The sequence below is a fragment of the Austrofundulus limnaeus genome, unplaced genomic scaffold, assembly GCF_001266775.1.
Source record: "Austrofundulus limnaeus strain Quisiro unplaced genomic scaffold, Austrofundulus_limnaeus-1.0 Scaffold844, whole genome shotgun sequence".
Taxonomy (NCBI): domain Eukaryota; kingdom Metazoa; phylum Chordata; class Actinopteri; order Cyprinodontiformes; family Rivulidae; genus Austrofundulus; species Austrofundulus limnaeus.
The window spans coordinates 26513-38177 of record NW_013953246.1 but is presented as its reverse complement, the minus strand read 5'-3'; the positions used below and the strand labels follow the sequence as shown (position 1 = coordinate 38177).

Here is an 11665-nt window from a genome sequence, read left to right as displayed (position 1 = left end):
ACACCAGATACACACAGTACACACCAGATACACACAGTACACACCATATACACACAGTACACACCAGAAATACACACCAGATACACACAGTACACACCGGATACACATGAAGGACTGATCATAGTATTTAGCTTTGTTCATCTTCTCAGTGAAGAACTCAAACATCATCCTGTCTCTTTTTATGAATGGACGGACGAACAAACGAACGAACGAATGAATGAATGAACGAATGAATGAATGAATGAATGAATGAATGAATGAATGAATGAATGAATGAACGAATGAACGAATGAATGAACGAACGAACGAACAATACTTTATTGATCCCATGAAGGGACATCACAGAATTAAGTAAATTAAGTCCCTCTGGTTCTACCAGAACAAAGTTAAACTTTAGTTTCAGCAGAAGAAAATAAAAGTAGAATAAAATAAATCCAAGAGAGGATGAAGAACAAAGGATATAATAAGGATTCTCCAGCAGCAGTGAAGCCATTCCTGCCTCTTTGATCATGGGCCGGGCCATGAGGGTCCGCCGCCGCCAGAAAAACTAAAAAACACAGAAGTACAAACAGTTTTTATCTGAGTGATGTGTGCTGGTTTCTGCTGTTTGGTGGTGTCTGAGTCCAAAACAAGACAAAACTTTACTGGTTTCTACTCTACATACCTGTTTTTATCAGTGTCGTGTTTTTGTCTTAAAGTCTGAAAGTCCAGGTGAAAACAGGATTTCTAAACCCAGCATCACCTCCAGCCTGCTCCCTCTTCAGAGGTCTCCACAGCCTTCCTCCTCCATCTCACTGTCTGAATGTTGTTTATCTCATTTTTATTAACATTTACCCACTTTAAACTCTAATTCAACAAAATGTTTGACCTACATTGATTCCTGAACATTGATCGATTGTATTTAACAATAATATTGCATGTACATACACACATAGTACATCCATCTTTAGTACTTGGATGACACAAGAAAGTGAGAACACTTATTTCTATTGTGGTTCAATACAAAAGACAGAGTTCTACAGAGAAAATAAAAAAACTAGGATAATAAAACAGAGTACAATGATAGAGAGAAAAAGCACAATAAATTGCTGAAAATCCATAAGGTAAGCAGGTACAACAGGGAAGAAAGAATAAAAACTGGCCTGTGAATTTTAGAGCTTAATGAAGGGATTTAGCTCCTCTTTGTGAAGACAGTTAAGTAGAAAGTCTTTTTTTAAAAGTCACATCACAGGTGGACACTTGTTTTTGACCGGGCAGTGTGTGTTAGATCTGCTTTGCAGAATAACGTAGTAATTTTCAGATAATGGTGATGTCAAAATGTAAACAGAATTAAAAATCTTACATGGTCTCCTGTTCCAGCTAACTGGATGCACACTGGTCTGTTCTTCTGCCACTTCTTAGGAACAATGAACTGGAACCTGAACACACAAAGCCCCAAACATCAGGAAGAACAACAGGAACAACAGAAGCCACCCTCATAAAAATCAGCAATGATCTTCTCCTTGCTGCCGACTCTGGTCTCCTGTCTATCCTCATCCTCCATGATCGAAGTGCTGCTTTTGATACAATCTCTCATTCTATTCTCCTCAACAGACTCACATCTATTGGCATCTCAGGTACTGCGTTTAACTGGTTCAAATCTTATTTTTCTGACCGCACTCAATTAATCCAGATTAAATCCTTCCACTCTGAGTCATCCCCTGTCTCCTCTGGCGTGCCCCAAGGTTTTGTGCTTGGACCTCTTCTCTTCATTACTTACCTCTTTCCTCTTGGTCACATTTTCCACAAGTTTGGTGTCCGTTTCCACTGTTATGCCGATGACACACAGCTTTACCTGTCAACCAAAAATTTTACTTAGTAAGATTCTTGAAATACTTGATTTGACTCAATTTTTTCGTATTTCAAGAATCTTACCAAGTAAAATTTTCTTACTTCATTGGCAGAAATTTTTGACTTAATTTGAGTCAAATTTTCAGACTAACATGACAAATAATCTTACACATTCTGAAAACAAGATTATTATTCTTACATAATCAGTTCTTGTTTAGTAAATCAGTCTCAAGATCAAAAAGACTTTTTGGCTGGATATAAGACTTGGTAAGATGGACAGTTTTTGCAGTGTAGACATTTCGGACTTGGCACAATAGATCATAAACCCTATCATTAAACACACATCACTGAGATCCAAAGGTAGTAATTTTGTGGACTGAACGGCTGAAATAAATATCTCTATATGGGTAAGTTTTCCCTCCATCCATGGAGGTCACTGGCACCCATATCCAGCAGTCACAGTGTGAGGGGCGGGGTACACCCTGGACAGGTCTCAGTCCATCACAGACACACATAGAGACAAACGAGACAAACAACCACTCACTCTCTCACTCACACCTAGCGACAATTTAGAGTTATCAAGTAACCTAACAGTCATGTTTTTGGTCTGTGGGAGGAAGCCGGAGTACCCGGAGAGAACCCACGCATGCACGGAGAGAACATGCAAACTCTACCCAGAAAGGTCCCCAGGCCGGGATTTGAACCGGCGACCTTCTTGATGAGAAGCAACAGCTCTACCAACTGAGCCACCTTTTGGGCATTTTCCCTCCAGATAAATATATTTATAGTAGGTAGGTAACTATAGGTAGTTTTTGCAAAGGAACTAAATATTCATTAAATAGTAAGTACCGTAAATATATTTTCCAGTAGTTTTTGTACAAGAATAATCTAACAATATTGAGTAGTTTACTACAAATGCAAAGTCCACACAGAATTGTTTTCTAGTAGTACTAAATGTTAATTTTGTGGATTGTACAGCTAAAATTCTCTCTATGAATAAGTCATTTTTTGTGGAAAAACTACTGGGAAAATAAATTTTGTATACATTTTCAACCTACTGGTTTTAGGTTGGTTACGTCAGCAGTACAGTCCACAAAACATATTGTTTTGAGAACCCAGTAAATTCAATGTAAGCGTGTATTTTAATACACTTCCCCCCTAATAAAGAGCGGGTGAGTGGATGTCACACTGAAAGTAGGGAAAGCTGTGAAACGATGGATCAGGGTTTTGTTTTAAAGGCCCACGTACCTGGCTTTGACCGCTTCAGGGGGCAGGATCCCTGGCACCAGGTGCTCCAGAGGAGAGATGAAGAACCCATCGTGGATGAGACAATCGGCGAGCTCTTCAGTCTGAAAACAGAGCAGAGGAAACATCAGGCCAAGAAGGAAGAAAGAGCTTCTTTAAGAACACGTCAGACCTTGTTTATGTAAACCGGGTAGTCTTCGGACACCAGAGTCTTGCACTTCTCTCTGTCTCCAATGAACTTACGGAACTCAAAAATCCTACGAAACACAAAGCAGAGTGAATGCATCAGTGTGGATCTCATTCTCTTTAGAAACTACACAACAGCAAACACTTGTATGAGGAAAAAGCCTTGGAAACATTTGTAAAGTGTAAGACAAATTACTGAAGGGGATCCAGGCAATGCTGCCAACAGTCAACACAGCTGATGACAACTATAACTGGTCAATGTCAACATTGTTTTGTTGACATAATGTTTATGAACATAATTTTTATTCTTCTAAATGTATTAACTGAAATACAAACAATTCACCCACATTTATTGCTACTGACCTGGCAGTAACGCATTCGCTAGTCGCAACAGGTTTCCTTATTGGCTCGAAGTGTTTGTGTTTTCACAAACTAGACTAATTTTGTTTGTTGCGTGAGTGAGCAATTATGTTCAGCTTGGGTACATTGCAGCCACATTTGAACTTGCTTATGTTTTGCGTTAGTGTAGTGTAGGGGTTACCTCGAGTGAAGAAACAAGATTTACTGCCTCGAAGCAGGCCTCGGACAGGCCTGACGAGAGGACAGGAACTCTGTCACAAACTGAACTCTATTTAGGCCATGACAGGTCATTCTAGCCATGGAAGAGAACCCCTCAGTTCTCTTAATCAGATAACGGACAGAACAATCTCTTCTGTTCGTGATTCATTTGTTGTTTAACTAAGATTGTTTATGCATTTGTTAAATCATGATAATGACTGTCACAGGAAAAGTGGAACCACTTATTTTCTCTTATCGTGCCTTACAGATTTATAATGGTATAAAAAATCACAGAGAAAATCATTAGTGTTTTCATTGTGTTTTTATGTAAATCACTGTTTTTATTTTACTGTGAACACAGTAATATAATTGTGGATTTTTCCTGAGAAAATCTTTCATTAATTTGGACTGACAGAATGGTTCAAAGCCGATTATAAAACAGAAATGTTAATTAATCATCATAAATGTTTTGCAGTGATTTCTCTTAGAGTCTATCAGAAGAAAGCTGAAAAGAGGTTATCATATCATGTTGTTGAACAACCACAGAATTTTAACCTTGGGCTGGCGCCGGCTGGCAAATCTTTATCTTTCTACTCTGACTCATCTCTAAGCCTGAGGGCGGAACCAAAGTTCATCCGTTTCTTTTACTAACCCGGACGGCTTTGAGAAACACACTCTTCTTCCTGATTCCAACCTAGGAAAACAGCTGGGATTCTCTCCGGAGAAACCTCAGCTTTGGCTGAAAGTCTGATCCCATGAGCTAATTAGGGAGGACTTCACAGCCAGGGACCCGGCACGCCTGCCGGTGGTTCCAAATCGAGGCTCAAATCCTCTAAGTGCGTTTTTAACTCCCGAGGGGAGATTTTATTTTGAAGGAGGAACCGGATATGGCTTGAATTTTTCTGGCTTGGACTAAAATGGACGAAAGTTACCTAGAAAAACACCTGTTCGCCAATGACCGGTAAGCGAGCCGACATCAGTTCCCTGACTGATCGGAGGCGAGCCAGCTCCTACCCCGAGGGTGCCTTAAGAAGTCATCACCAGGTAAAGCTGATGTGTTCGGAGTGACGTGTTATGTGGAACCTGAGCTTAGAAAAGACGTGCAGTTCCGGTTGACCCACACTTTGATAAAAGTAAAAGTCGTAGTAACATACTAATCTTACTTTCCTCCTTTCCTTGTTCTTAATTTGCCAAAACTTAAGCTAAAAGTGCCAGTAAAATTGTTTGGTTGTTAACATCAGAACTGACGTTTTACTGTTCTATATAAGTAATCTGAGTTGATGTGAATTGAAATTCAGATGCGGGTTTTATCTCATTTAACTCTGACGCTTCTTATAGGAATAACCACAATCAAGTGTAACTTATGATCTGTTTAATTTGTGTAAATAAATGATTGCATAGTCTTTTATGAATCAACTTGAACTCGTCTGAACGTTCACTTATTGTGTCACTTTTCACTTCGCACAGTCAAGATATTAACAAGTAATGAGAAATACCTTGGTAAAAGTTTTCCTCATAACCTTGTGTATGAGAGATGTGGGAGAAGCTTAATTCACCTTAAGCTCACTCTTACAGTAGCCATGCTGACTTATTTTTGTGTTGGTGTATCAACCAGCTGAGTCCAGCTTGCCTTTATCTGAGTACATGTAGTGCTGGGCGGTATATCGGTTCGTACCGAATACAGTTTTTTTAATTTTTGTTATGATATGAATTTTCTGAATACCGACATACCGGTTTAAATAGCCTGAGCACGTGCAGAACGTTTCGTCGTGGCCGCCAGTGAACTGTTTCCCTTCCTCACTGCACTGCTATGTGCATTAGCATGATAATGTTATTGTTGCAGCCGTAGCAGTGGGTGGCAATTCCGCTGCTTATATTGGCTGACGTTATAAAAACATCCCGTTTTCGCTGTCGCTGAATGTAGTAAACACCTCTTCAGTCACATGCACGGTTAGATTAAACACGCGACGTTAATATGGAGATGTGGAGACGCATGGAGACTTTAACGTGCTTCTAATGTGAAAAGCCGGGGGGAAGAAGTTTTGTAGTGGAATTGAGTTGACTGGTGTGCAAGGTGAGTCGTGCTGTTAACGTTTATTAAATAACATAAAACAATAGACCCGATAATAATCTTTTCTTAACCCTCCTCCTTCATGACTGGACCAAAATGCATGACTACTGTCTACAACCATGAGGAGGAGAACAGACGTTTAGAGGACGGAAACAGAGACAAAGACAGGGACAGTAAAAGAAAAAAGTTAACTAGTTAATTAATCATTAATCAATTACAGTGTTTGTACATTTTGAAAAGAAAAATACTGTGATATACCGTGAAACCGGTGTAAATGTTGAAAATACTGTTATACAAAATTTTGGTCATACCGTCAAGCACTACAGTGTAGCCATGTCTGACTTTGCTTTTGTTTTGTGTTTGTGCGGCTGTGTTCGGCTTTGCCCCTTGTTTGCATATATCGCAGCCGTATTCAAGCGTACTTTTTGTCTACATTGTGCAGCCGTGTTCATGCTTAGCTGGTGGGGGAAACTCTGGTAGCCTATTCCAGAGATTCTTAACCCATGGGCCGCAGCCCGTGGAGATAAAACAAGAGATAAAAGATGGAGATAAAACAGACATTGTGCACGGAGGAAGAGGTCTGATAAAAACTCTGCAGCTTTAACCAGGACAAATTTGTGGACAGATAAGGTTGGGTGACGGGTCTCGGATTTTTTTATTTATTTTTTGGCATTGTAGACTCTGGTGGGAAGAAACCCTGTGCAGTGATGTATACCGCAGTGGGAGGGGTTTCCCAGGAGCTCAGAATGGTGTATCTCAGGGCTATGAAAAGTCTGTGCAAAAACAAACACTGAACAACCACATGACTGCACTTTGTCCAGTCAGCTGGTGATCGACCATCCTGAGCCCTTTACAATGCTGTTATTGCAAGTATGACTCAGCACTCTGAACAATAGTTGACGTTCAGTGCCCTAACAATCATTAAGATGAGGGTATTTTTTTTTTACTTGTGAACAGTTTTGATGGTCTTTGTTAAACCTATTTGTCCATGTGGAGGCGGAGCTTATAAGGCTGAGTTCACCTGAAACTCCTCAGACTGAAGGAGGAGAGACAAAACGTTTCACTAAAGAAGAACCCATCCAGAGGACCTACTCAACTTTTGACTTTCAGTCTTTGAGATACAGATTATAACTAGAAGCACTCGGAGAGCGCAAACCTCCACCAAGGCCGTATGTTTGTGTTTGAGTGTGTGTGTTTGTTTTGTATGTGATTTATTACATTTTTAGTCAAATGTGTGTTTGTGTACAAGTGCTTTACAATGACTAAACACATAATAAATTACATGCAAAACTCTATAAAATAAACATAATTGTTTAAGAAAACCTTAGCGTTATCTATTGGATAACAGACCTAAACGGGGGGTGGAGAGTTAGCTAGCTTACCTTTCCGATACAGGTGAGGGGAAAAACTCCAAAAATGTAAACACAAAATACAAAATTGTTAGGATGCGCAGTCCGATATATTATGAAAATGATCTGTTGTTACATTAAAGTAACTTCAAACAGTAAGTTTTTCGATTTAAAAACAATTCAGTGTGAAGTTTTATTTCCATGCCCCTTTGTGATTGGTCTTCTACACCACTTCAGGCAATCCCATTGGATGTCTACAGTCGGGGGGTTGACCCGTCTACGAATGATTCGATGTGACTGGAAGCTTCCTTGAAGATGATTGGCCGTTCCTGGGTCCGGATCGTGATCCGGATCATCACCAAAATTTAATGGTGTGTTCCTTTGGCCAATACCCAATTGTGGTGAAAATTTCATGAAAATCCGTCCATAAGTTTGTGAGTAATTTTGTCGACCAACCGACCGACCGACCGACCGACCGACCGACCGACCGACCGACCGACCGACCGACCGACCGACAGACATATGCAACCGAAAACATTACCTCCTCCCTTGGCGGAGGTAATAATCTGTTGATGAGATTATGAATTTACTTAGTTTTGCTGCATTTGTTGCCTTTGGAACAAGTTTTTTTTTTTGTGTTGCTGCCATTATATTCAAAACAACAGTTTTTTTCTAAAACGGTACAATCACTTAGTTTAAAAAGTACTCATTAAAAAATAAAATCAAACATAAAAATCTAGTAACGGTAGTTTGAAAGGCATTTATAATAATATTCAGAAACAAGAGGTTTATGTAGAAACACAAGTCAGAAAAAATGTTGAGGATTGAGCAGGTCGACTGAGCACCATCAAGACAGAGCCATAAGTTTCAACCTAACTTTAAAACTACAGACTTTACTCAAAAGATGTGAGTTAAATACAGACCAATACATGAAGAACTGTCAGACTTCATGGACTTTATTTAACACTTTTTGTCTGGTCTTTATGATGTTGCACCATTAACAGATAAAAGGGTAAGATTTAAATCTGACATATTTATATACATTTAATATTTACGTATGCTGTATATTCATATAATTCTTCCCCAATTAAAAAAATAAAATAAATAAAAACAGTAAGACCTGCTCTCAACTTACACCCTAAGATATTGGTCCAACTTGTTGTCATCAGGTCAGGACACAAATATTTGTGTTATGATTACAGCTGATGTTTTCTCTGGTCTCTGCAGCCCCAGGGCTTTTCTGTCCCCGTGGTGTTTACATGTGACTCACTGCCGTCTTTATCTGGGACGATGGCCACCGTGGTGGTGTTTGGCCCACAGCTGTTTGTTACAGCAGCATGGGGGCGCTGACACAACTTCCCGTGTGCGCTTGTGAAAACACATCGCACAGATTTATCCGCCTTGTTATCCCAACCAGCTAACAACTGAAGAGAGGTGGAGGGGAATCATCACACTGAAAAGGTCGACCCTGTAGGAACACATATCACCCACTGCTGCTTCCATCAGTCTTTGAGCCTGATGTTACGTATGATTTCATATAATAATGTGTGCTCAGAGGATGTGTTAGCAATGATGCTACCAGAACAAATTTAACTTAATATCTTTAAAGGGGCAAACTTATAGACACTTTTGTGTTTCTTCACTTGGTTGTGGCGGCCACAGATGTGCATCTAACAGTTTTCTGAAAGGTTCATGGACAATAGAGAAGTAGGAGTGAGGCTTTAATGGCAAAACTGTTTTTATGTGTTTAAAACAAGATGAGGCAATAAAATATAAAATCCCTGATGTTAAAAAGGGGTTTGAGTGCAGCCACTGCCCAAAACTCCAAAACAAGTCTGGAATAATACAAACTCAGAACAAAATCCTTCAGCCACACATTTGTGTTTATCACTCCCTGACTGGCAAGTTAATAAATAAAGCTTCAAACAAAGAGAATATTAGGAGGGTTGGGCTTCAAGTCTAGAGTATCGACTGGAACTGGAACTAATGTTTCAATTCTCCCAGAATCGTTCGTACTTTTAAATTTGGATACTTAAGTTTCAATACTCAGCCCGCCAACTGGAAGAAGAAGAAGCCCAACACCAATGAAGAAAAAACTTAGGTGAGCCACCGAACACTTTGAGATGCCGTTCAGAACCAAATTGTCAAATGAAGTGTAATGTGTAGTGTGTACCAGTGCAGTAAGATAATTAGGCTTGGTAAGACTTGAAATGAGGAAAACATTTCCAGACTAACAAGATTAATAATCAAACACATTCTGCTCTTGCTTAGTATCATCTCAAAACAAGATGAAAAATCAAAAAGAAAAAATAAGTAGGTCCTCTGGATGGGTTCATCTTTAGTGAAACGTTTCATCTCTCGTCCAAGAGACTTCTTCAGTCTGATGAGTTTCAGGTGAACTCAGCCTTAAAAGCACTGCCTCCACATGGACAAACAGGTTAGTCACATGCAAAAGAGGGCCATCGCCTAACAATAGGCTTGATTAGCTCTATTTAGTCACGTGCAAAAGAGAACCATCGCCTAACAATAGGCTTGATTAGCTCTATTTAGTCACATGCAAAAGAGGGCCATCGCCTAACAATAGGCTTGATTAGCTCTATTTAGTCACGTGCAAAAGAGGGCCATCGCCTAACATTAGGCTTGATTAGCTCTATTTAGTCACGTGCAAAAGAGAYCCATCGCCTAACAATAGGCTTGATTAGCTCTATTTAGTCACYTGCYAAAGAGMYCCATCGCCTAACAATAGGCTTGATTAGCTCTATTTAGTCACGTGCAAAAGAGGACCATCGCCTAACATTAGGCTTGATTAGCTCTAATGTTCGATGGCCCTCTTTTGCATGTGACTAACCTGTTTGTCCACCATGTGGAGGTAGTGCTTATAATGGTACATTTACACCAAACGTGTTTTGAGCATCAGGAGCGTCTGGTTTACATGCAAAGTCAATGGTGGATGCGCATCTAGGGGCATCTAGAAGCCAAGCAGTGCGTCTGGCGCATTTTGAGCAGTGCGGTTCGAAGCGGTGCACACGTCATGGGCACTTCCCAAGTGTCAGACGCGTGAGTTGGAAAATCTGAACTTTTGCTGCTCGACACGTTGCATCAACCAATCAGAGAGACTCTGCTCAGTGACAAACCAGAAATACCGGAAGCCCGGGAAATCGGATCATACAAACAATGAAGGAAAAACTGATAGTCCGATCATTTATGATCATTCCAGTGTCCGTTATTTTGATAGAAATAAAAGGGACTTTACCTGGAGGACGATTAGTGAGGAAGTCGGCATGTTTGGTAAGTTATCGAAACTACGGTTAAAAAGGCTCCTCCCCTTCACATCAAATGTGTCTGTCCTCACTGGACAGCAGCATCAAGATGCGTGCGTTTTGAGATTTTTGGAGGCACGCAACACGTTTGGTGTAAACGTAGGCTGAGTTCACCTGAAACTCATCAGACTGAAGAAGTCTCTTGGAAGAGAGACGAAACGTTTCACTAAAGAAGAACCATCCAGAGGACCTACTGATTTTTTCTTTTTGATTTTTTCTACCTGGATTACTGAGATGCATCAGGACAAGATGAAAAATATTTTCTGGCTGGATATAAGTGTACGATTTGGTTAGGTGATGGGAACCGGAATCGTTCAAATTCAAACAATGCCCAACCCTAATTAGGAGCTGAAATAAAATCAAAGACTATTAAAGCTTGGCTGAACTCTGAATTCTGAGTTGATCTGATAGAAAAACCATCAGACCTACAGCGGTGAGGCAGACACCAATGTTTTGATGCATCATTTGTACTAGTACTATAAATAATGTGAGAGTAAGAAGAGTTTGTTTAAAGAGAAAAAGATTAGAAAATGTACACGACATCATCACCATCATCATCAGAAAGTTCGGTGGAAGGACAAAAAGTTCTGCACAGACATCATCTGCTCCAGGAGAGACAACTGTTTTCTTTCCTACAGCAATTTTACAGCCTTCAGTACTCAAACAGAAGTACTTGCATTGATCTATATTACTGGATTGGACATCACATGACTTATCGTGCGCCGCACAGCTGCCATTGCTCTACATTGAGTTTTGACTCGGGGACATCCATGAATGGTGGTAAAAAGCATAGAAATGAATACGTAGAAGCCTCGTTGACTGTGTCGGTCAGCTGCTGTGACGAGGCTGTGCGTCCGCCATATTGGAGGTGGCACCGCTGCGCTGTGAACTACTACCAATGAACTGGACTTTGTTTCATAAAGAACATTTTAACAGAAATTTACATTAATACGGCACCATCATTTATTCAAACACACACATACAGTTGTGGTCAAAAGTTTACATACACTTGTAAAAAAACATAATGTTATGGCTGTCTTGAGTTTTCAATAAGTTCTACAACTCTTATTTTTCTGTGATAGAGTGATCGGAACACATACATGTTT

General features: G+C 40.0%; 1 protein-coding gene across 1 annotated transcript in view; it reads right to left on the bottom strand.

Moving 5' to 3' along the window:
* Positions 1 to 11665, bottom strand: part of abhd18 (abhydrolase domain containing 18) — a 46131-nt gene that overhangs the window by 13661 nt on the left and 20805 nt on the right. The window contains exons 3-6 of the mRNA XM_014029037.1: positions 3248 to 3332; positions 3079 to 3179; positions 1343 to 1418; positions 463 to 547 (exon numbers count right to left, since the gene is read on the bottom strand). Of these exons, the coding sequence (XP_013884491.1) occupies positions 463 to 547; positions 1343 to 1418; positions 3079 to 3179; positions 3248 to 3332 (347 nt within the window). The remainder of the gene's footprint in view (positions 1 to 462; positions 548 to 1342; positions 1419 to 3078; positions 3180 to 3247; positions 3333 to 11665) is intronic.